Below are 26,276 nucleotides of genomic sequence, written 5' to 3' on the forward strand. Positions count from 1 at the left end.
TGTAGTAAAATATATTTTTCCATATATTTCTCATATTTCCGTGGATAATCGTTTCTGGTAGCATTCGAATAAATCATGTATTAAGAGCCTTTCCTATTTTCATATCATTCTTTCCATACAATATCAGTCTTTTAGTTTAAGATCATTTTAAAGCCAAATTATAAAATTAATCAGTTATTGTGTTAATGTAATACTATTTTCTTTGTTAGAACAACACATCAACATTTTTCGTACATTACATTACTTATTACGAAAAATCATACCAAATTCTACGAAAGTAATTTGTGATAAATTTAAAGCAATCTAAATTACGTAAGATGTACATTCAATAACATTCGTTTAGTTGCACTTTTTTTCTCAATTAATTACAGTAATCCCCACTATAACGCGGTAGATTGGTTCCGCGTTATAGAAAACGCCTTATAAGGTTATTCCCGTATAACGCGTTTTTGCGACCTCGTATAGCGCGTTACGTATAAATGATTAATCACGTTTAAATTTTAATGGTTAAAATATTTTTATTTTAAATTAAATTTATAAAAATAAAATTTAACCTACACCTTCTAATACACAAATTTAATAAAATAAATTAATTTTGTAATAACACAATGGACACATATGCAAAGATACGCAAAGCGAATTATGAACTGTACAAATCATTATAAATTTCACAGTAAAGAAATTTGTATATGGGAAATCGCTGCGTTATGTGGGGTAATGCCCGTGTTATACGGGGGATTAAATCGCGTAATATGAAAACGCGTTATAACTTTACCGCGTTATAGGGGGGATTGCTCTATTAATGAGTTCTAAGTACGAATTGAAGTACAGAATCATAATTACTTACCGCTACTACTAACTTACCGCTTTAAAATTTCAAATTTGACATAAGACATTTCGAAACGTCATGAAATGTCAAATTTATAAAACAGAACGTGAATTAAAATTTTGTAATCTCCTTCCATAACCGATACAGTCGTTTCAGGCAAAACAAGTTCGCTTAAAAATCGGAACAGAGTTACGTTTTTGGAACGAAGTTCCTTATGGGACGATGCGGAGGGGTACCCTAACCGGGAAAAAACGTCCGTAACGTAAGTTTTTTTTTTAAAAGAATGTTTTACTGAAACACAGATATACTTAACCTAATTAGTTACATATATAAAATTTAATGTTCATAACAAAACATAAATGCGAATTTGTAATCGATTTATTCTAAGCTGGGCGCTAAAAATAAAGGATTAGGATCGGTATTCAAGTTGGCCGACTGAAAGGACCTTTTTATATTGACGTGAGGATATTGTTCTCGCCATTCTAATACCTGAAACCGAAAAGAAATTCAATGTGGATCATGATAAAATAATAATGATAATCATTATAAAAATACTATTGGTTTACTGGTGGTAGGATGTCTTGTGAGTCCGCACGGGTAGGTACCACGACCCCGCCTATTTCTGCCGTGAAGCAGTAATGCGTTTCGGTTTGAAGGGCGGGGCAGCCGTTATGCTGTCAAAAGTCAACTCATGTCTCGAGGTGGGTGGCGGCGTTTACTTTATAGATATCTATGGGCTCCGATAACCACCATAGCACCATAGCATCCGGTGGGCCGTGAGCTCGTCCACCGACCCAAGCAATAAATAAAACCATCATACTGCGATACTGGAACTGACATTTCGATGGTGGAATGCGCTTCCCACATGACCACAAATTTTATTCAAAAATCAAATAGTTTTTATGTGTTCTAAAATTTATTGTAATAAGTTTATTGTATGATTATTATTCTTAACAGTACCTGAGACTCTTGAATCTGATCGCAGAAGCTAACGTCCAGAAGCCTTAACTCGCGACACTCTGCTAATATTCTGTGTACAATAAGGAAAATTATTTAAAATAAGTCAGCATAAGGATTAATACGTAAAGTAGTTACAATTTTATCTACGACTCGCAAACACTAAAGATAATAGTATTATTTTTTTATAAGTTTTTCTTTATTTAAAATTAGATAACTATTAAAAGAGTAAGTATATAGGTAAGCAGTCTTTCTCAAGACCTTCTCTTTTAAGATGAACACTTCGTTGCAGGCATAACATGTTTTTTATTTCACGGTAAAATGTAATAGTTTTTTTTTCTCAAAAGCGCAGATTTATGTTATGTAAAATTCAGATTTTAAAATATAAAAAACAATAAATAAATAAAACGCTTTCGCGCGCACCAGTACTCTGTCGACATCGTTATCGAATAAAAAAGGAACACTCACGAATCGCACACGTCCGACGTGACCGCCCTGACGCCGAGTAGGTCGAGCTGCGTCAGCTTCGGCGCTCGTGGTAGCAACGAACGCAAATCTCTATCGCAGACACCGCGCAACGCGCCGAGGAACAACTTACGTAGCTCTGTGCCGGCGAGCCACGCCAGCCATTCGCCCGAGCCGCCGGCCTGTAGACTGCCAATAAAATGTACAGTGAACACCAATAGTCATTAAGCTCTGACGGCCATAAAATGTACAGTCAATACCAATAGGCATTTAGCTCTGACGGCCAATAAAATGTACAATCAACACCAATATGCATTAAGCTCTGCAGGCTAATAAAATGTACAGTCAACACCAGTAGGCATAAAGCTCTGACAGCCAATAAAATGTACAATCAACACCAATAGTTATTAAGCTCTGACGGCCAATAAAATGTACAGTCAACACCAATAGGCATTTAGCTCTGACAGGCAATAAAATGTACAATCAACACCAATAGTTATTAAGCTCTGACGGCCAATAAAATGTACAGTCAACACCAATAGGCATTTAGCTCTGACAGGCAATAAAATGTACAATCAACACCAATATGCATTATGCCGTAACGGTCAATAAAATGTAGTCAACACCAATAGGTATTAGGCTCTGACGGTCAATAAAATGTACAGTCAACACCAATATGCATTAAGCTCTGACGGCCAATAAAATGTACAGTCGACGCCAATAGGCGTTATGCCGTGACGGTCAATAAAATGTAGTCAACACAAATAGGCATTAAGCCCTGACGGCCAATAAAATGTAGTCAACAACAATAGTCATTAAGCTCTGACAGCCAATAAAATGTACAGTCAACACCAATAGTCATTAAGCTCTGACAGCCAATAAAATGTACAGTCAACACCAATAGTCATTAAGCTCTGACAGCCAATAAAACGTACAATCAACACCAATAGGCAGTAAGCCCTGACGACCAATAAAATGTACAGTCAACACCAATAGGCATTTAGCTCTGACGGCCAGTATACAGTCAAATGTAAAGTCAAGTCATTAAGCTCTGACAGCCAATAAAACGTACAATCAACACCAATAGACATTAAGCCCTGACGGCCAATAAAATGTACAGTCAACACCAATAGGCATTTAGCTCTGACGGCCAATAAAATCTACAGTCAACACCGACAGGCATTAAGATATGACGGAATCCAATTTAGGACGGCCGTGTAAAAGCTAGACCATTCAGTGAAATTTAGCAATTTTAATGGTAACGAAATGTTTATTTGAATTTTCGTGCTAAAAAGTAGCCTATGTCACTCTATTGACTTAAAGCTGTCGCTTTGTATCGACGTAAAAGAGACAGACAAACACAATAATTTACTCATTGCAGTATTAATTAAAGTCAAGCTAAAGATGAATAAAACTCACGCGTCAGTTCTGAAGAAACAAGAGCTCTCTGGCCCGTCATTACCAATCACATCCTTTACAATAAATAAATAAATCAGAATTAATTGCAATCAAATCTGACATTAGGTCTCGAGCAACGAAATGCAAAATCAAATATTGTCTATTGACTATTGGCATCGGTGAAGGGATCCATTTTATTTCCCTCCATTTGCCTACCCACTAACTAATATCTAGTTCCTGTAAATTGTTATGATATAGGTTCCAATCGCCTGATACGCTTATATGTCAGAGAGCTCGCAAAAAACCCACATTCAACTTCATAAAGAAAACTTACCACCATCCGACATCCAATTCTTGTAGTTTCTTACAATTTCCCAAGGCCCTTATTCCGTTTGGAGTCAAAGAGTAGGATTTCCAGAAGTCGACCGATATCAGGTTCGGGCAATTCGCTCCCAAAGCTATGGCCACTTCGTCCATGGCCGATATCATCTTGCACGAACCTTGAATTTGTTTTAAATTATAAATTAAAGGCCTGAAACGACTCTGTGGCCCCACAGTTATGGATCCTAGCAGATGGACTCAAGGTCCTGGATTAGATTACTACATCGTATCGTCTTTTATATATAATTAGTCTTGTATAATAATATATATTGTAAGTGCAATAAAATATTGACTAATTCACACAGCCATATACACAAGCTTTAGGGGCACAAGGGTATATATACATATACGATGACGGCTCGAAGATCTTTAGGGTCAATTTTTGGCAAATTATACTATTAATATTAATAATACGTGAAGCAAACATTTTGTACCCCTTTTTACGAAAATTGCGCGGACGGAGGAGTATGAAATTTCCATAGAGAATATAGAGAAGGAGTGCAGAATGTCAATATTTTTTTTAATTATATATTAATACGTGAAGCAAAAACTTTGTATCCCTTTTTACGAAAACCGCGCGGACGGAGGAGTATGAAATTTTCCACACTTACAGAGAATATAAAGAAGAAGTGCACAATGGTAATATTTTTTTTAAATAATTCATAAAAGATACAATAAATCAACAAAGAAAACATTACACACACTACATACCATGTATTTGACGCACACACGCATACATACTATTTATTGTCAAACTTTTGTTCTTGACATTTGTTGTCAAATTGAGAACAGATTAATATTGTTTGTCTTTGTTAATATTTTTTATAGTGTAGTCTTGGCGAAATTTGTGATTATAGAAGTATAAAATACAATCATAATAGTGTACAAACTTACAAGTCCAATTAATTATAGTCGAATTTCGACTACTGCGGGACCTCTAGTTATACATAAAAATACATTAAATCCTTCGATATAATTGTTGATCGAAGATTAAATCAATAAAAAAAAAATACACCGACAACCATGTTTTTGACACACGTATGCATACTATTTGTTTATTCAGTTTATTGTCAAACTTTTCTTATTAGAGAATAGATTAAATATTAGTTATTACCATTAAAAATAAGTAATCTTGGCAAAATCTATGATTATACAAAATCTATGATTATAGAAGTATAATAGTCTTTGACAATAGAATCATAATAGTGTACAAGCTTAACTTCAATTTATTAATTACAGTCGTATTTCAACCACCACTATTATTATTAATACTGCGAATGGATAATTTTGTAGTAATTTTCGCTTCGCTTAATTTCGTGGAAGTTATGTTAATATGGAACAAGAAATCATTATGAATAAATTGATGCGTACCGACGTTAAGGTGCTCCAAGCCGGGATTGAACCTAATGATGTTGACAGCTGCCGCCGTGTTGATGTCGGTTCTGTATAAGTCTAAGCGTCGTAAGTGCCTCAAAGACGCCAAACAGATCCAATCGGTGCAGCCGACTACTGAACGTAGGCATAGCTCTGTGTGTATATAATATATACATATATAGGTTATTCAAAAGTAGTCTTTATGTAGTCCATACGAAAGTATTATTTTAAAAGCTTATTTCAACAACTCAATATTTATTGCGTATCAATATGATTCACTTGTTATGTTAATAAAATACGATAATAGTCTAAGAGAAGGACTTTTACGTGTTTAAAAATTACATTTTATTTTATACACTTGTAGGTGTGCTATAGACTTATATGGTTTTTTTTTTAACATGAAAAGAAAGCGGATTTCCTTTAAGGTTAACTTTTTCCGCGCTTGTGTTGTTTGCAAATCACTCAGACTTAAATAAGACTTCAGACCTAAAAATTATATCGATAACTACAATTAGAAGTTCGTAGATCTTATACACATGTAACAAGTGGATCATTGATATGCTTCGCTACGATTTCCGCTTTTACGTTATATTAAGGTAAGACAAAAAAACAAATTTGTAGATGAGTGAACGACTTTAAGCTCTAGTTTGAGCTAAGTGGTTACTGGAATCCACAGACACCACACTCTACTATAATTCATCATTCGTCATTCGTATTGTATAACGGCTGTCTCAATCTTCAAACAAGAACATAATCATAGTTGCATGACAGAAAAGAAGCAAAATGTTTGTACCTACACATGCGAGCTCGCCATACAACCGGTAATATCTCAAATAACCAACGCGACCCGCATCGGCATAAATAAAACAGGCCTAACACGAATCACCTAAATTACATACAAAATAGAAATATGTGGTTTGTTAGCCTACCTACCTCCTAGACTACGCTTATGTAATCACATCAGAAATCAAATCCGTTTTTTTTTTATTATCAATATCACCTAGCAAATTTACATATGGATTTAATAATGTAAATTGCAAACACGTACCTTGTAAGAACGGCGCTATGTCAACAATCGTTCGAAGCACGGCGTTGTCCACGAATTTACAACAATTCAATCTTAAGTGCGTTAATTCTGTGCCGCTGTCTTTTAGGAAACTGCAAATTAATACGATAACATGTCAATGTTGCTACGTGAACGTCAAACGTCGATATTGCATCTTGAACCTTAGCAACGTTTTGTGCGTTATCGGTGGAACCCATTGGGAGCTGGTGTGGGCACGTCCTGTTATATCCTATAATGCTTAGAGGACCATAACTGAAGTATATAAATACTCCAGCAGTTGCATGTGAATGTAGTAAGTCCTAATGAAAGGGATTGAACAAGGTCAGCTTTTTACAGGTGGTAGGACGTCTTGTGAGTCCGCGCGGGTAGGTACCACCACCCTGCCTATTTCTGCCGTGAAGCAGTAATGCGTTTTGGTTTGAAGGGTGGGGCAGCCGTTGTAACTATACTGAGACCTTAGAACTAAAATCTCAAGGTGGGTTTGAAGGGTGGGGCAGCCGTTGTAACTATACTGAGACCTTAGAACTAAAATCTCAAGGTGGGTGGCGGCATTTACGTTGTAGATTTCTATAGGTTCCGGTAACCACTTAACACCAGGTAGGCCGTGAACTCGTCCACCCATCTGTGCAATAAATAAATAAAGCGTTTTGGTTTGAAGAGTAGTGCAGGCGTTGTACTGTAAAAATGAGACTTAAAACTCATATCGCTAATTAGGTGACAGCATTTACATTGATGTCTTCCGACCTAACAATAAGTGTCAGACTGGTCCATCCATCTTAGCAATAAAAAAATAATATATTAAATAAATAAATAAATTAAAAAATAAATTATACTAATATATAAATTTGCAGTGGTTTTTACGGATGTTCCGTTATAACTACTGAACCATGCATCCGATTGACTTGAAACTTGGTATCCATGTAGAAAATACATGTACTTAATGGATAGGCTAATATTTATATGAGTGTTGGACTCTCTACACCAGTTGCGGGGGCGTTAATGATGAGAATATTTGTAAGGGTGAGAAATAATAATGTTAATTTTAAATGGCCAGCGAAGGGGACGGGTACAGCTTGTCTCTATATATAAAAATGAATTGCTGTTCGTTAGTCTCGCTAAAACTCGAGAACGGCTGAACCGATTTGGCTAATTTTGGTCTTGAATTGTTTGTGGAAGTCTAGAGAAGGTTTAAAAGGTAGATAAATATGAAAATGTTCGGAATTAAATAAAAATAACAATTTTGTTTTTCCTTTGATGTCCCCCCCCGTCGTTTGTTTTAAATTTATTTTATACATAAGTTTAGGTATTTTATTTATCGATTGAGGCAATACGAAGTCTGCCGGGTCAGCTAGTAAACTTATATAAACCGCCCTGAACCTCTATCCACGGAAGCAACACTAACCACAGATCGACACAAGTAGCATCTCTTAAGTTTGAAGACCATCTGTAGCTGAGACGGTAATAACGCGAAAACCTACTGGAAACGTCATTAATCGCGTGATTCCAACAAAACTGATCTAGATTGTTCAAAAAAAATTTAACTAGTACCTAATTAAGCAAATTTTATTCGTGCCCAATTATTTTAATACCTCTTCAATTATAACCTTAGCGTGTTTTGTGACGATTCACTGATAATCATAATTATTTTTGCGTGAGAAAATAGATCAGTCTTTATATCGATTCCTTTGATTTAATTATGTAAACGAGCAATATTGAAGGCAATCTGTTTTAAAGTCACGACCACTTTTTGGAATGTGTTCAAATTATTTTCGTGATAGATAAAGAACTCTAAAGGTAATCTGGTATAATTCAAATTGTATAGAACGTTCTTCAATGTAAAGTATATTTACTACTGTATTTCTGCACGCAGCTTCGTTTGTATGCCTAATAATTTATATCACATTGTAGCCACTTAAGACCGGTACTCAGAAATGGGATGAAAGCTTATTCAAACCACTGAGTTTCTCGCCGGATCTTCTAAGTGGTTCGCGATTCCGATCCTGTGGTAGATTCTGCGATGCACCGCCCTTGCTGGAGCCAGTGTTAGCAAACTTTCTCATATAGCTTTCTCTTTCTCATAGCCCCTGTGAGCTCACTTATCAGCTATAAAGTAACTGGAATAGCCCCTTAGGCTCCGAGAAAATAGGTAGCGAAAAAAGGGTTAATTTTTTTCGCTGATTTTAGGCTATATCCATACCGAAGTAAAATCTGCAACTTAGTCGAAAGTAGAGGTAGGCAGCGGCTTGGCTCTGCCCCTGGCATTGCTGAAGTCCATGGGCGACGGTAACCACTCACCATCAAGTGGGCCGTATGCTGCTCATCTGCCTACAATAGCAATAAAAAAAAACAGTAGCATACGCAATCATATTTGAATTTATACTATTAGTATCGATCGAGAGGAAGAGGTAGACCTAAGAAGAAATGGATGGATTGTGTGAAAGACGATATGGGTAAGAGGGGAGTGAGCGAAGAAATGGTATATGATAGAAGAGTATGGAAGGAGAAAACATGTTGCGCCGACCCCAGGTGACTGGGAGAAGGGCAGGATAATGATGATGATGAGTATCGATTGACATTCCTGTGCTATCTGACTCTTTGGGAGTTTGCAAATAATTACCCAAAATTTCGATCGTACATATGTTTTGCGGCATTCGTGAGGTTTATAATATAAAACAAAATTTTAGAATACGTTACTTAAATTTATAATTTTTTTTTTTTTTTTGCTTAGATGGGTGGACGAGCTCACAGCCCACCTGGTGTTAAGTGGTTACTGGAGCCCATAGACATCCACAACGTAAATGCGCCACCCACCTTGAGATACAAGTTCTAAGGTCTCAAGTATAGTTACAATACAATAATACAATACAATACAATAATTCTACTAAAAGTTCAATCTGGTCGAACATGTACGATATTAAAAACAAAATTATCTATTAAAAAAATTCTACTTCGTTTTCTTAAACTATTATTCGTTTTGATTTGTATTTTTATGGGCACATTAAAATTATGTAAGCCGGCAGACAATCTCAAGGTCCACTTAGTCAGTATTAAACGCTATCCAAGGCCGCAATTTCTTAGCAAAATTAGTACTGAACTGCGAGATTTTAACCCAAACGATTGAGTCATACAAAAGTTAACTACAAAGAAACATATCTAAAGAACCGGTAAAATTAATCAAAATGTATTAAAAACAAATGAGGGTATGTTAACATTTTCCGTCAAAACAAAAACTAAGAACACGTAATCAACTGAATGACAGGCTCGTCACTCTTCTAATTATATATCTTTCTCTCTCTCTCTCTCTCTCTTGCCTCTTTCATAATTTATTAATGTTATTAATTAAATGAACTATTAATTAAGTTAATTAATTATTACTAATTATTAGAGAGGGTATTTAAATATGCATTTTTTTCAGCATTACCTACTACAAAACCCGGTACACCACCTTAAAATAAATTAGAGACACTCAAAAACTTACTTGACAACGTAATGTGAATGTATCATGCGATGACTCCCGCACCACGAGAGGTCTAATTTCTGCAGAAACTTGCATCTCAAGGACAGCGTCACCAAAACCTGAAGTCGATACGCACATTCTAGTTTGAGAAAATTTCACAAATTTACAAAATACATACACACTAGATTCATTACAAATATTGTTTGTAAACTCAATTATTTGTACAAATTAACATGGTCTCACCAAAAGGAACTATGTATAAAATGTTTTATTAATGCTGTGTCAAAAATTTTTTTTCATTCTTAAAATATTTCTTCTTTCCACTATAAAAAGCCAACGATGATGTAATTTTTATAGTGCTAATACGTGCAAAGCAGACCAATTTTATTATGCTTTATATGTCGCAATACATAAATTCTCATAGGTCCGCGTAACATGAACACCGGTGCCCATTGATCTCAGCAAAACCGTCATTTGTTTTTTTTTACACTGTAAGCAGACGAAAATGGTAAGTTGACGCCGTCAGTCATGGAAATCAGCAATGCCATAGGCACTATTAGGTCGCTGCCTATTTGTGAAGATTCTCCTCGAATACGCCGCATAAAGTCGAAGGACAGGTCCTATTAAGGCTCAATTTGGTGAAAGCGAGATATTAGATTGGTTGAGAACAAGAAAAAAAGCCCAGATTCGAACCTGTTTATTTAAAAAACGAACACCCTGTATTATATTACCAAAATTTTACTGTGTTATAGATTCTACTTATAATTACTCAGAAAACAACTAATTGTTCTAATCTAACATCTAAGCTTCGTCTAACCTTTGTTACATTATATTGTTTTTAAATTCTATTGTTTGCGATTTATTGTTATTAATAGATTAAGTTTGTCGTAATAAAGAAATCAGCGATCCATTACAGATTGATGTTGAAAGAAAAACTTAGCCTTACCTTCGATTGCACACAATGCCAATATGGCCTCAGATCGATGCTCCGATATAGTATAGAGTCGTAGGCCAATCTGTTGAAATGTCTGTTGACTTGTGCGCATCTACAAAGAGATTGCATATCTAAGAACTTCATTACCGATAGTATTGTTTCGTCCTGAAATGAATTAAAACTGATTACAAAAAAGTTTTTTTTTTTTTTTAAAGTTGTTGTGGGTACGTCTAATTATCATCCTCCCTCGTGGATATCAGCAACGCTAAAAGCACAGTAAAAATGCCGTTATCTAAAATCAAATCCGAATAATCCCGTGCGAAATTGACGTTTACATTCAATTTCGATTTAATGATTTAAATCTGGGCGACTGACAATTTTTTTTATTGCTTAGATTGGTGGACGAGCTCACAGCCCACCTGGTGTTAAGTGGCTACTGGAGCCCATAAACATCTACGACGTAAATGCGCCACCCACCTTGAGATATAAGTTCTAAAACGGCTGCCCCACCCTTCAAACCGAAACGCATTACTGCTTCACGGCAGAAATAGGCAAGGTGGTGGTACCTACCCGCGCGGACTCACAAAAGGTACCACCAGTAATTACGCAAATTATAATTTTGTAGATGTATATGGGCTCCAGTATTCACTTAACACAAGGTGAGTCGTGAGATCCTCTACTAATTGGGGTTTAAAGTATGAAATTGCTACGTATAAAATGATTATAAATAAAAAGATTTGTACTGAAAAATTTAAATTCGTTTTTTTTTTCCATTGAACATAATTCTGCAGCGTTAATTCCGGCGTCGGAACCCGTATTCAAAAATCACTAGAATTTTCAAACTATCCATCTTTCTCATATAAGCTGAATAAAAAAAAACAACTGAAAGTCCATTATCGAATGTTGCCCTTTGAAAAAGTTTCACTCAAAAATCTCAAACCATGAAGGTTTTATGTCAATTCGAAGTACATATTACAATAAAATGGCAATTTCATACTTTAATCCCTATTATCTAAGAAATAAAATAAAAAACAATCACAAGCTACACAATCACAATCATGACCTTATTCGATCTCATATCATACATTTTCTACCTAGCTGAACAAAATGCGCGTACAGCCGTTCGTCTTACTAGCTAAGTGCTAATTAAATATGCAACACTCTACATACTCGTTCATATCGTCTTTTCGCATTAAAAGTGTACAATTTCCAATAATATTCGAAATTGAGTTAATATGCGGAATCATTTGGCATCACCAGTATTTTTTTCATAAATACTGTCAAAAGAGGGTAGTTTAGTTTTTTTTTTTTTTAGTTTACCTATATTTTGACTACTCCTAACAAAATTAATTCATAATTTTATCTTACTTTAAAAGACAGATAATGTAACTGGTAAATAATAAAAAATAAATGTGCTGCAAAGATGATTAATATTAAAAATATCACAGTCATGTTAAACCTTTAAAACACCCTCCTGTAAAATTAGTAAGTTTTGAGATTATACAGTTTTAATGCGAGAAGACGAGTTATAACATTTTGATCAGAAAATCTCGGGCAACATTTAAGTTGCCGATTATTCATCTGCCAGAATCGCGATAATGCGTTTCGTACTTTCTTGCAACTTTCTTATAGCCCCGTGAACCAGTATAATGTGTATATACACGATAATAAAGAACAGAATAACAACAGTTCAATGTAACAATGAAGTCACGTGAATTACCTACACTAAGTCACGTTTGCGCAGATTCTCCTTTAATTAACTTATCAACGGACGTCATCGTTAATTAGTTTACCCGGCTTGATGCTACAAAGCGGTTATATCGAGCCAATTACTATGAGATTATTAAGATCTAATATTAATGTTATTACTGGGCGTTTTTTTTGATACATTTTTGGTTCATTTTTTTCGCATTAAATGACATGGCCATACATTTACTGGTCGCAGGACCTCTTGTGAGTTCGCACGGGTAGGTACCACCACCCTGCCTATTTCTGCCGTGAAGCAATAATGCGTTTCGGTTTGAAGGGTGGAGCAGCCGTTGTATCTTTACTGAGACCTTGGAACTTATATCTCAAGGTGGGTGGCGCATTTACGGTTGTAGATGTATACGGGCTCCAGTAACCACTTAACACCAGGTGGGCCGTGAGCTCTTCCACGAACCTAAGCAATAAAACAAATTAAAAATACGAGGTTCGCATGGTGTTGGCTACACAAGCACCAACACGAATGAACCCCGTTGCCAACTGAGACGAGATCGCTAATCTCCTCTGCTGAAAAGCAATCATAGAAGCAAGGCAGTCCATTTTATAGGAATGTTGTTTTGATCGTACACTTTTATTATAAAAAGTATCCATGTTTCATTCGGTTACATTTACCGAATACAATCAAGACGAACAGATCGTCTACGAAAAAAACAAACTTATATCGACAACTTAATTTTAAAGTTTATAAAAATACGGCTCAAAATAATACAAACGTTTTACGGCTTTGTTTATAAATAACTCTGCACCCTAAGCAAAAAATTCAGAGACTTAAAGAGGCATGATTATCCTCCCATTAAATTTCTAAATTTATAATACAAAAAAAATTCAAAAAGGAAACCGACTTCAAATTACTCAAAATAAGAATATCATCAATTTAGCCGTAATAAGCTTTCGCAAAATATTTTTTTATTAATTTAAATTAGACAAATAATTACTATAATTGCAGGATAATAAACAATAACAAAAAGGAAATCAAATAATAATAAATAAATATTTACTAACAAACACGCCACGTTAACTGGTCCCGTGATAAGTTCGTAAAGAACTTGTGTTACAGGTACCAGGTAACGGAAATAAATGTAAGATTTTTTATTATATACATACATATACCTAGTCAGGTCATAAATTCTGTCACATGTTTAATGTAAAATAATTGAAACAAGTTTATTCATTATGTAACCATTCATATACCAAAATGAACTTAACAAAACATAGATTCTTATGACACTAAAGTTTATTCAAAATGACCTCCGTATTTTGAATACAGGCCACCTTCAATCTGCGCGGCCAGTCGTCTATCGCAGCACGAACGAGGTCCATGTCAATATCGGCGGCTGCCTTAATCAAGGATGTCTTGAGTCACTCCAAATTGGGATGAGGCTTTGAGCACGCCTTTTCCTCCAAGTGTTGCCATATCTTGTAATCTAGCGGATTCAAATCTGGACTGGAGGAGGGCCAGTCTTCGTGCCGGATGAAGTCGATTTCACGCGCCGGCAGCCAGTCTTGTGTGCTCTTCGCTCTATGAGCTGGCGCCGAATCTTGTTGGAATACCCAGTGCCTGTTATTGAACATGGTATGAGAAACAGGTTCCACAAGGTTCGTCAGGACTGTATTTTGATACACAACTGCATTCGTTTTTACACCTTTCTCACAAAAATGTACCTCTGTTAAGCTCCAATAAGAAACTCCAAACCATACCATGAGCGAGGATGAAAAATGACCTCGCTGGACACGCGGAATACGGTTGCTCGCTTCTTCACTACTGTGTGCGTACACCTTATCATTTTGTTTGTTGTAGCTCTCTTCTACGGTAAAAAATTTTTCATCCGAAAAAAGAATTTCCCGATATTTTTTTCCCGCGTACCGCTTCAACAAAGCGCGGCATCTCTTCAGTCTCAGGTCCATTAGACGAGCATTTAAACGATGTCCTGTTTTTCTTCGATATGCCCGAAGCCCTAAGTCTTCATTTAACACCCTTTTCACCGTGGTTCTGCTTAATCCCATCTGAAGGGCCAACAGTTTCTGCTTACGTTTGGGATTTCTTTGAATTCGCGCCTTCACAGCTTTTATCACTGCTGGAATCCTAACAGACCGAGGGCGACCACTTCTTGACCTGTCATCTACACTAGAGTCTTCATTGTATCGTTTGATGGTATGATAAACGAATCTTTTGGTTATATTCAAATTTTTCAGTATGTTAAAATTTTGAATTGCCGCGTAACCGCAACGATGCAACGCAATAACTGCAACACGGTCTTCTTTAAGCGTCCACTCCACATTTAAAAATGAGTAAAATTCTAAAAGTATACATTTTTATTTTCATGAACAATACGAAATTCGAATTCAATAAACTTTTTTGGGGCCAGCATTCTAAAAGAAAAGTTTTTACTGTGTGACAATACTTATGACCTGACTAGGTATTTAATATACATCCATAACCCTGGAAAAGACATTTATATTTACCATACAAATATCTTCCCTTGGCGGGATTCGAACCCGCGACCCCCTTGTGTAGTGACCATGTCACTTACCACTACACCAGAAGGCCGTTGCTCAGATACCGGATTTGCAGAGTTAGATATTTAAAAATTAAGTAACGGTTTGATATTAACATAACACTTTCGCAGCACGGACTCATTATATAAAAGGGAACCTTGGAATGTGATTTACTTAAAAGAAAAAACAATGATAATATCATGCACATGTCGATCAGATATGATCTGATTTGAAATGTGCATATTTCTTTTTGGAATACGTTTTTCTTTACGAATTCCGGTCACGTTGATAGGAAATTTCCGAAGTGCCGTTGTTGTCGCGTTGGATGCGTCACGTTTCGCGGGGGAAGATGTTATTGAAACAAAACTTAATGTTGTTCGATGCTTTTTTTAAAAATCTATATCTATACTAATATATAAATGTACAGTGGTTTTTACGGATGTTCCGTTATAACTACTGAACCATGCATCCGATTGACTTGAAACTTGGTATCGATGTAGAGAATACATGTTCTTAATGGATAGGCTAATACTTATATGAGTGTTGGACTCCCTACACCAGTTGTGGGGGCGTTAATGATGAGAATCTTTGTGGGGGTGAGAAATAATAATGTTAATTTTAAATGCTAAGCGAAGCGGACGGGTACAGCTAGTAGTTTATATAAATCTTCAAATCAGGAATTAATTACTCTCGTTACTTTGTGCTTTAAATTATTTTTGCAATTAGTGTTATCGTGAGTTATTGTACAGCGAGATTCAATGTAATGATATGTTATTATTGTATTGAATGTTGTTTTGAGATAACACGCTTTGGTAGGTACCTACTGGTATCGACCAATGCATTTGCAGAGTTTACAATTCCCCAGGCCAAATTTATTTAACCAGATACGTACTTAGCATATGTTCAAGGACGATTTCCGCGATAGAATAAAAATGAAGTTTATAAATTCGAACCAGCAATATTGAAACATTTGCTTTATTGCTGGTGGTAGGACGTAATGTGAGCTCGCGCTGTATCACCGTCCTGCCTATTTCTGCCGGGTAGCAATCACGCATTCCGATTTGAAACCAGACAGCTGCTGTAGAATTTTGACTTGATTTTAAGTCTCAGTTTAGATTATGGTATTAAGGCTCCTAATGAAATTTTACGTGCATGTTACGTGGGTCATAAAATGGTTCAGAGTCGTTCTAAAAAAACGAAAAAAATCATAACATATGCACATTATTCAAATGCCTAACAAACACTGTTCACTCAGTCTTATTGTGATATGACATTTTCAAAACAGTGTGAAAATATTGCTTACTGCAGTCAAGATCTGAAGGCAAAAAAGTGTTTTGATCTGTTTATTCTGATCATATCAAACCATTCTTAAATGCTCTACGCTTCACTAATCAGCTTCGAAAAGTTCCAATCAAATCTCACCCTTCGTAATTTGTTTTTTTTTTCTTACTTTCCTTTTTTCCTTTCCTGTGTGTAGGTGAGCTCACGTGGCTCCAGCCGGAACTGTTGCTAAAACTGGCCCTAGTAAAAGCAGTGCTCTGCCGAATCTACAAGCGGATCGGAAACGTGACCCACTGAGAAAATCTGGCGAAAAACTCAGTGGGCTGTGTCTATGGGTTAATTTACTCGTCGAGCCCTTCGTCGCAAGCTACGGGTTCGGCGAGGACGGTGACCGGTAACGTAATACGTGATAACTTACCGGTAATCGTTGAAAATCTCCAAGCGGCGGTCCCGTGTCTGGTTTCGCTTGTATGCGTTGCATATTCATTCGCGAGGCAACGCTTTCGTGGAGATTCGACGCGATGATTTTGTTGAGAAGTTGACCTGGAGTATTTAAAAGTCGTTGGATTTTTTTTTTTAATAGATCAGCAGACGATCTGACCGGCAGTAAAAAATATAGAATAGACCTTAAATTTCGACTTTATAATCATAATTACTTATTTAATCCTTGTCCTTGTGTTAACTACTATAATTTTTTGTGTAAACGTTAACTACCATAATACCTTGGGTATTTTTATACAAAAAATTATGGTAGTTAAAAGTTAAAAAACTATGGTAGTTAAAAAAAGTTAACACAATATTCAAATGCAACAAATAACACCTTACATCTAGAAAATTTAATATCTCAAACTGAATAACTAATAGGGGGTGTCGTGGGCGGCATGCATGAAGTTTTCTTATTTAATCTCGAACATATAAATAAAACAAGACCAACGGCATTGTTTTTTGCTTACATATTATTGCTGTTTCCTACACGTGAATTTTCACTATTAACCAACATATTACGTAATGTAATATAAACTTTTTTTTTATGTCGCTTGTGTTTATTTATAATGCATACTAACTAAATGAACACGTCCCATGAAAACTAGGTCGATTGCGTAACTGTTCTTTCATCGGGCTAATAAAATTTAACGAATCTGCTTACGCCGGACACGTTTTTATTTACATTGAACGCGCTTCCTTATCCCAACCACATCGAGTCGGCAAAATATGTTACAGCCCATAATAAATTAGTAGGTGAATGATAAAAAAAATTAGCCGCCTGTTTAACTGTATTTTTGAAGTTATACCTCTTTTGACGCTTTTTTTTTGTCTACCTAGTGCTAGTAACCCCAAGGGGTTGTGCTAGTTTCACAGATGTGTAGGGGCTCAGCCTGAGATAATTTGCTAACAATAGCCCTAAGAAGGGTAGTGATTCGTTGAGTATACAACCGAATCGCAACTGCGACCCACTGAGGCGATCCGGCGAGAAACTCAGCGGGTTGCGTCTATGGGTTATCTTGCTCGTAGTATTTGAGAAGTTCGAGGAGAACGGTGACTGGTGCTTGTATAGCCTAAAAGCACTAAGAACGGATCGGTAGGATCCGATAAGATGTGCTTAGGACGACGATGACTTTGCATTGCCTCGTAGTCTGGGTCGATACTGCAATTAGAGGCGGCCACGACAAAAGCGCTTTCGTGTCGCGCCGCTTTATCGAAGAAGCGTTCTGATGATTTCTTCGAATTTCGAATATTTCTACGGGTTCAGCGAGAGCGGTGACCGGTGCTTGGAATGGAATGCCTAAAAGCGCTGAGAGTAGATTGTTTGGTCGTTTGGATTGGGTATGTAAGTTGAGCTTTTGACGCATTTGGGAAAAAAAGGTCAGAATGAATTTTCCACGAGTGACAATTTATTCTACTAGAAATATTAAATTTCAAGATTTGAAGCTATATTCATGGTAGCCTTATCATGAGTACAACTGTATTATTCTAACACAATAAATAAATAAATTACGTGAATGTTGAATTGATCAATTCAATGACGCCAAAAACGTACGTGCGTCCATAACACAAAAGGCTTTTAACTTTTATTTAAGTTTTTTTTAGACCAGACTATTTTACAATATACGAATGCATTATACTTCCTAGTAATGACTAAATGAAAAATGTTCTACAATCAAGAATACAAAGATAGGATTTCATCATGTTTATCTTAGACTTGATGTCAAAATGCGGCGGCATTCACTTCGTGATGAGCTCCGTTGACCACTTCACATCAGAACGTCCGTGAGCTCGTTCACATATCTAAGCCAAAAAAAAAACAGTCCCCGAACCCATACCTAATATATTTAAGACACCGATTGCAACCGAATCAAACCCGGACCCCGGAGTACAGACGATAAGATCGCTAACAACTAAACTAAGCAGGTGATATAAGTAATTAGTAAAAAACGTACAGCAAAATTTGTAATATCATCTGTTTTCGTGCATAACTATACATATTACGCATTACCTTGATTTGCATATTTTTCTTATTAAAGAACGGTCGTTAATTGAGTACTACAGTTTATATCATTAAATTAATTAAAAACAATCAATTGTACGTTGCACTTGCCGAGGTCAACGTTTTACGAGCTGTAAGGCATTTATATTTTTAATATCAATTTGCACCATTTTGACCTGATAAAACCTATTTATAACCAACGAATTAGACATTTTATAATAAGTAGGTACTAAGATAATCGTGAATCGTTTCGCCTCAAGCTAATGAAGCACGAAAGTGACAACTGCAGCACGAATGGAAAATACCTAAGAAAAAATTAGTAATCTATATTTAGATAAAAAAAGCGAACTATATTTTTTTTTATTTGCATTAATACGAACCGCCCATACATTTTTGATACTCATAAAATATCTTCGCTGACTGTTCGTAAATCTCGAAAAAGTCAATCGTAAAATATCCGAGATTCGTAAAATATTTTTTAAACAAAACAACGGTGGTAGAATAAATGAATTGTATTGTGAAATAATTTAATATCCACGGAGGAAAGAGGAAAATAAATTTGTATAAACAAAACGCAGCCCGAATTTCTTCACGTGACCAAAGGAACATTAGCTTATCGCTACAACACAAAATATAACAATATGAAATAAACATTGGGTTGTCCGTGGAGACAAATTAATTAACATTTCGACGGGGTATAAGTATTGTTTTAATAGAACTTATATTCGTTGTCTGACCCTTTTGCATTATTTATGATATTTTTTCCATAGGTTTTATCTACATATAAGTGTCTAGTGGATATTTTTTTTATGGTTTCGTCAACAAATACGTACATTTAACAGATTTAGAACGATAATAACGGACTCATGACCGAGCCATATCAAGTATGCCTCAAAGACGTTTGGTAGCAGATTCGATATTAGGTAAATTGTGTTTGTTTCATAAATAACCATAACTTTAATTTTTTCAACAACAGAAATTTTACTGTTGAACAAAACAGTGTCGGCAAACAGGAGTTAGTTTTTCTAAGCATATTAGTACACAAAATGCATTTGACGTAAAAATTATTACTTGCTATCTAATGTCACAAATAATAGTATAACCAATTTAATGCCTAAACTGTTATTAATTGACACTTAAATAAACATAAGACGAATATTTTTGGCTTCGTAAATATCTGTTACGGTAAAAGTAGATAATTCGGCAAATGTACACATTTTCCGGTAAATGTGCACATAGGCCTCCTCGTTTGGGTAATGTGCATTCAACTAACATTTAATTTTATGTAAGCTAACATTTACCGGTAAAAGTGTACATTTGCCGAGTGTACATTTACCGTAACATATCTAAACATAACCAAAAAAAATTATAAGACCCGCTTCTCAAAAAGTTAAATGGAAATTAAAGTACGGGAAAACTTATTATTCACGGCACGGTGTTAAGTTTTACTTTGTTTTCAAAGTAAAACTTAACTCTAGAGGTCTTGAAAGTTTCCACTCGTGCGTACTTAGTTTCGAAGGAGCGGTCACGTGTATGAAGAGAAAGAAGGTCTTCATAATAAGTAATTGAAAGTTATTTTGAGATTTCAAAATTGAATTTCTTTGAAGTACGAATATATATTATTATTATTATTAATACTTTATTTCAGTTTTTTTAAACTATAACATTTTGTTAATAAGTATTACTTATAATCTATGTTAGTAACTTAAAAAATCTAACACATAACTATCATTATGTACATTTTATACCATAACATTTTTTTTTCCTCTGCTTCCAAGTCCCTACTGCAAAGGCTATTGATCAGCAGTCCCTCGATCTTGCTCGATATGATTTTCAAAAGACTGTATACCTATACGTGCTTTGGTTTACGCAAAACAGTATATTAATTAATTTTAGATCATTAGAAGCTCGTGTTGTTTTATTCGACTTTCAATCGAAATGAATGCAGTCATAGTTCTAATTATAGTTTTAAGCATATATTTATTAATTACGCACCTGCTTATATTGCGCTCAGAAGGACGTTCCGATTTAGCAGATTAACTCTTTACGCAAAGAAAAGAGTAAATATCTCTAAAACCGTCTTATCAATGATTAATATGGCCACGGTTAGGTAGACGTAATGCTCAATCCGGTTTCAATAAATAACTTTAGATGATAACGAGGCTGGGGATTCTAGGTTTTTCTTTTCACTCACACTTCACCCACTTTCGTAGACATAATTATTATATATATATATATATATATATATAATTAACTCTTAATGTACCTATTAAGAGTTAATTGAGCGTTGAAGTACGTGATCAAGGCAAGACTCAAAAAATTTGCTCTGTTAATTTTTTTATCATTACAAGATAAACAATTTAGAAGTTTTTAAGCATGAAAAGTAAATTAGGAACAGAAAAACTGTATAAATACGAGTTTCTAATTGTTTTGATCATAATTTTCGAGCGGACAAAAATAGACATAAAATTATACTTAAATGAAAAATAGAAATAAAAGAAAACTTTAATATCAAACCGAAATTAAAATTAAACTTATAAAATTATTGTATTGTCATCGGTACATAGACAAGTACAAGCTAATAAAATCGTGTTAAAAATAGACACACATAATTACAATTTAAACGTTTTTCTGGTCCTCTGTGTGTTCAATCTATGACAGCTTTAAAATAGTGTAGAATTGTAGATATATAAATATACGATACTTTTTGTTATGCAAGATTCTAAGGCCGCTTATCATACAAGATTGGGTTGTAAATCCAATGACACTGTGATTTATCTCGTCGATTACGAAGAGTTCGACGAGCGAACTAACCCATAAACACAGCCGACAGCACCTTGTCAATGGTACTTTTTATCTAATCACTAGCTTTTGCCCGCGGCTTCGTCCGCGTGGCATAGTTCACTAATAATGCTTTATTTTAGAACAAATTTGGTTAGCATAAAAAACGTTATAGTGACCCAACCTTAACATATAGACATATGGTGTCACGGATTTTTTTTTAGATCTTTTAAAGGGGAACTATTCTGTAATAAATTATTTTAGCGAAACTATAACCGTTTCTGCAGCGCACGCAGCGGAAGCTCTCAAATGGGAAAAAAACGATTTTGAAAAATTATTTATTGGTGCTCCGCTTGTGTTGGTCTTGGCGTGATGTTATATAGCCTATAGCCTTCCTCGAAAAATGGGCTATCTAACACTGAAATAATTTTTCAAATCGGACCAGTAGTTCCTGAGATTAGCGCGTTCAAACAAACAAACTCTTCAGCTTTATAATATTAGTATAGATCAGCACTAAATGTAGGAGTACTACCGCCCGGCCTATTTTACATTGAAACAAATGCGAGTTCTGGTCTAAAAAAATCTTGTGGTGACATACTCGTCTAGCTATTAAAGCGGAAAATAAAATTGAATAAGATCTATCTCTTACCCTTTTCAACGGCAGCCTGAGTTTTCGGATAGAACAGACTCGGGTATGCGAAATTATTCTTCATTTTGACAAAATTCGCGGGCAGTAAGCCTTTAAGTAGCACTGCGTCTAATTCCGTATAGTATGGCAGTAGTTTGTGGTTGAACTCCAATCTTAATATCCTGTCGAGAAAAGCTTAAGGTTTTTTTTATTTATAACTGTGTAGATTAATCACCTTCGAAGTGTGCAGTGGATGGTGTTATGCATATAAAACTAGCACCGATCGCATTAATTCGAAAGGATTCTTTATGATAGATGTTATGGGAAAATTATTGTGTTGAGATTTTTTCGAAGTTCAATATCATTTCAAATAAAATCAGGTTTAATTGTAATCAATGAAAATTCTAAAATCTTTAGTTTCTAAGGTATGTTTGTAATGAGCAACGATAGATGACGTTCTCACCATTTTAAGCAAGCATAATTTCTGGTTTGAATGCTAGAAATGCATATTGAGAGCCAAGAGCTTCGTTTTGGTGGAGAAAAACATTTTTCTCTCTTCATTTTGATAAATACATTTGTATCGAGTTTGATTTAAAAATAATTTTATCGATTCTCGCATTCTTTATCATCATTAGCGCCATTCCATATTTGAATAAGTTGTCGTCATCAATGACACTAAGCATCCCAATCACTCTCATCTAGAATATTGACTTTTACCTACCTTGTTGGAACATTCAATTGTCGTATTGGAGGGCTGAATATCCTCGGCCGGTCGCCTACATACTCTGGTTCTCCTTCCCATAGCAGCATCCAAGATGTGGGACCACGAGCCCATATCCTGACCAACGCTCCGGGGTTATACGTTTCGAAGACAGACACCTCTAGGGGGTAAACCGCCCTCTCGAAAGATACTTCTGCCGGAAATAATAGTTGTTTGCAAAAAATAAACCTTTATTAACATGCTTTTATTAGTCTATTTTTTTCCCCTCCCTATTTGGTAGTAGCCTAAGTAACTATTCCAGCTACCCGCGGAGGGGTGGGTAAGGTTACGGGCTCAACTTGATAGAATTTGGTAACGCTAGCTCTGGCAAGAGCAGTGCTTTGCAGAGTCGCCACTGGATCGAAATCGCTACCTCCTGAGAAGATCTGGTGAATTGACTTGTGCATATTTATCTATCCAATGTATCGAATCTTTCGACATAATTGTCTCCAACATATACATGTATATATCATTATATACATTAGGGACTATGACCATAATATTAGTACCATATTATTATTTCGGCCTCATAAATAATATATACTGTCCAGGATCACCAGAATAAATAACTATTATCTTAATTTCACAGATAAATACAGCGACTATAAGTGTGATTCTTTTTTAACGTTATAATACGATATAATATAATATAATATGAGCCAGTAAGAAAATCTAGAAATTGTATTCCTAGTACACCCACGAATAGTTTCATCAATGTCGCCCTCTAAAAGATTTCAGATTATTATTCAATGTGGTCAATTCGTGCAACTACTGGTTTTATTAATTTCAATATTGCTAATTCTCACGATTATCAAATTTGTATGTGGTATATCGCATTTTTATTGATATAGGAAGTCATGATATAAAACCCATAACATTCAATAGCAGTTCACAATTATTTAATTATGATTGAAGTTTCTCATTTAATCATTGTTCATACATACCTACAAAGTCTTGACTTGTTATAGTGCTTGCATTCTGTGGCATGTAGTCTTCTTGTGCTGATGGAGCTTCTTCCCACCAGGTGCCATAAGTCCTCTAGAATGTTTATGCTGAATTAGGTATTTTGAAAATTTTACACACTAAGTATATTTTTCATAATGTTATGTCTAAAGTAAGCAGAATCATATTAAGTCCCATTCAAAACTAATTTAAATGCATTATGCTATAGATCACAGGTTGTGAATGACTTAGAAACATACTCTCACACTGCGTAGGATGATTGAGTGTAAACAGAAAAAGGTTCATAATAGGATATTGCAGCTTACTTAAATAACAAGCTTGTCTTTCAGCCTATTCAATAAACAAAAGCATATACAAGACCACCCCCTAAAATAAATCCTACCATGTTGAGTTATGACTCTATGGAACAAATTTCTAGAAAAAGTTACTAAGACACCAACATTAGTATTAAGTATTAAGAATTTTTTTTTTTTATTTATTGTTTAGATGGATGGACGAGCTCACAGCCCACCTGGTGTTAAGTGGTTACTGGAGCCCATAGACATCTACAATATAAATGCGCCACCCACCTTGAGATATAAGTTCTAAGGTCTCAGTATAGTTACAACGGCTACCCCACCCTTCATACCGAAACGCATTACTGCTTCACAGCAGAAATAGGCGGGGTGGTGGTACCTACCCGTGCGGACTCACAAGAGGTCCTACCACCAGTGTGGTATTTTGACCACCAATTAATATTAATTATTTCATGTCATATGTACCAATTTTGAGAATTGCATTGTTACTTTATGTGGTACAAGTTCACCAGTTTCTTGCAGAAAAACAAATGCGATTAATATGTTTTTTTTTTTCTGTAGATAAGTAAGTAAATTTACAAGTCGAAAATATTTAACTTTTAAAATGTCTCAGCATTCCAAATTATATGGCCATTTTCAACCACAGAGTGGAATTTAAATATTCTAATTTTGAGCAGCTAGTTCAAAAACATTTCCTCCAACCTATAAAATTAATTATTGGCTACCCCATTTTATTTTACGAATTTATGAAAAGTTAAGGTATACTAACTAGTGCATATAAGTTTATGAGCTTAAGGCAACATAATTTAAATTGAAATTGAGATTGAAAATTATTACTAGTAATTTTGTAATAAATTTACCATAACGAAGGCTTGAGGGTAATCTCCGTAGTCAGGAAAATTGGATGGTGGACCCCGGAGGTTGAAAGCTGTATATGAAACACTGATTTCACTTCCGTACTGAGAGCTAAAGTCTTCAACGTTTTGCACAAATTGCTCTACAATTTGTTGTTCTGGGTCTTCTTCAATATCACTATCGTCTTTAAGCCAAAACAACGATGATATTACATCAGACGCACTCTGCATTTTCACTATTTTAATTAACGCAATTTACGGACAAAATATTAAGAACGATACAGTACACTGAACGACAGTCAACACAACAATGTTTTGATTTTTTATTTTGGTTTCTGTTTTGACGTTGACAATGGAAAAATTTTCACAGATCCAAAACAAAATCCACGGTAGTTAACTTTCTGTCAAATGATTCACTGTCATTATACATTGAAGTCAAGCAATTTTTTTTCAAATTATGTACTAACGTACCTACTACATACATAATAATATTAAATAGTATTTTTTCTCACTACTCTTTGGTATTTCTTTGTCAACCTACCTACTCAAAAGAAATAGATCTACATTTTTAAACGTAAGCATCACACTTCTACTAATCTCTGGTCAGCATACCTTTTACCATTCCGATCCAAGCACTCGCCGCGTGCTGACGTGCTCATTGTTCGTTCGATCGCCCGATCTCGGTTCGTGGCACATCTGGCGTCCAAGTGTTTTCTCGGAAGTTACTACCTGTGCTAATTGCGTCGCACCGCCGTTTGTGAACGGGCGGACCCCTAAATTCCTGGAATTCGTTCGGCAACTTAGTGGCCCGTTTGTAAGCGGGCGGTTGTGTGCCGTAATTATCGTAATTATTATAATATTGGGGCCTCGCCGTAAGGCGAGTGTGTTTAAAGTCCCGGGGTAGCCCCCCCTGGGCACGTGATAGTTACAATGGAGTCCACGATCGATCTGTTCGCGGAATTCCTCCGTCTGAGGTACCTGACATTATCGGCCGAATTTTTAGAATTTAAAGCCAATCACGCCGTGAACTCAGAAGCGGTCTCCGTCGCGCCCGCCGCTCCCGTGTCTCCAATATTCGCGAGCAAAGCTCCCGCGTCGATCGCTGCG

The 26,276-nt window shown here is 35.6% G+C and overlaps 1 protein-coding gene across 2 annotated transcripts; it reads right to left on the reverse strand.

Annotated features, from left to right (window-relative positions):
• Positions 1 to 25,529, reverse strand: Fbxl4 (F box and leucine-rich-repeat gene 4). Of its 2 annotated transcripts, none has more exons than XM_089729051.1 (13): positions 25,176 to 25,529; positions 24,001 to 24,094; positions 23,018 to 23,207; positions 22,318 to 22,478; positions 16,821 to 16,945; positions 10,874 to 11,026; positions 9,949 to 10,046; positions 6,453 to 6,562; positions 5,402 to 5,557; positions 3,984 to 4,149; positions 2,255 to 2,440; positions 1,790 to 1,859; positions 1 to 1,318 (listed from the first exon to the last, which is right to left on the reverse strand). In XM_089729051.1, exons 1-13 carry the CDS (start codon positions 25,398 to 25,400, stop codon positions 1,208 to 1,210), a joined length of 1,845 nt encoding a protein of 614 aa, XP_089585177.1. In that variant the 5' UTR covers positions 25,401 to 25,529; the 3' UTR covers positions 1 to 1,207. The 2 variants fall into 2 exon arrangements, with proteins under 2 accessions (XP_089585177.1, XP_089585176.1); XM_089729050.1 differs by having other exon boundaries at positions 23,018 to 23,210; positions 25,176 to 25,528.
• Positions 25,530 to 26,276: the final 747 nt, after the last annotated feature.

Source organism: Bombyx mandarina, chromosome 08 (genome assembly GCF_030267445.1).
Source record: "Bombyx mandarina strain Sakado chromosome 08, ASM3026744v2".
NCBI lineage: Eukaryota > Metazoa > Arthropoda > Insecta > Lepidoptera > Bombycidae > Bombyx > Bombyx mandarina.

What these genes read in the sequence shown, in the direction of transcription:
- Fbxl4 (XM_089729050.1), bottom strand. Translation starts at nt 25,400, where the DNA reads ATGCAGAGTGCGTCTGATGTAATATCATCGTTGTTTTGGCTTAAAGAC. An exon ending in GAGATTTTCAACGATTACCG is followed by an intron (nt 11,027 to 16,820) that starts GTAAGTTATCAC and finishes AATTCATTTCAG; the next exon opens with GACGAAACAATACTATCGGT. An exon ending in CTTGGAGCACCTTAACGTCG is followed by an intron (nt 4,150 to 5,401) that starts GTACGCATCAAT and finishes AACAAATTCAAG; the next exon opens with GTTCGTGCAAGATGATATCG.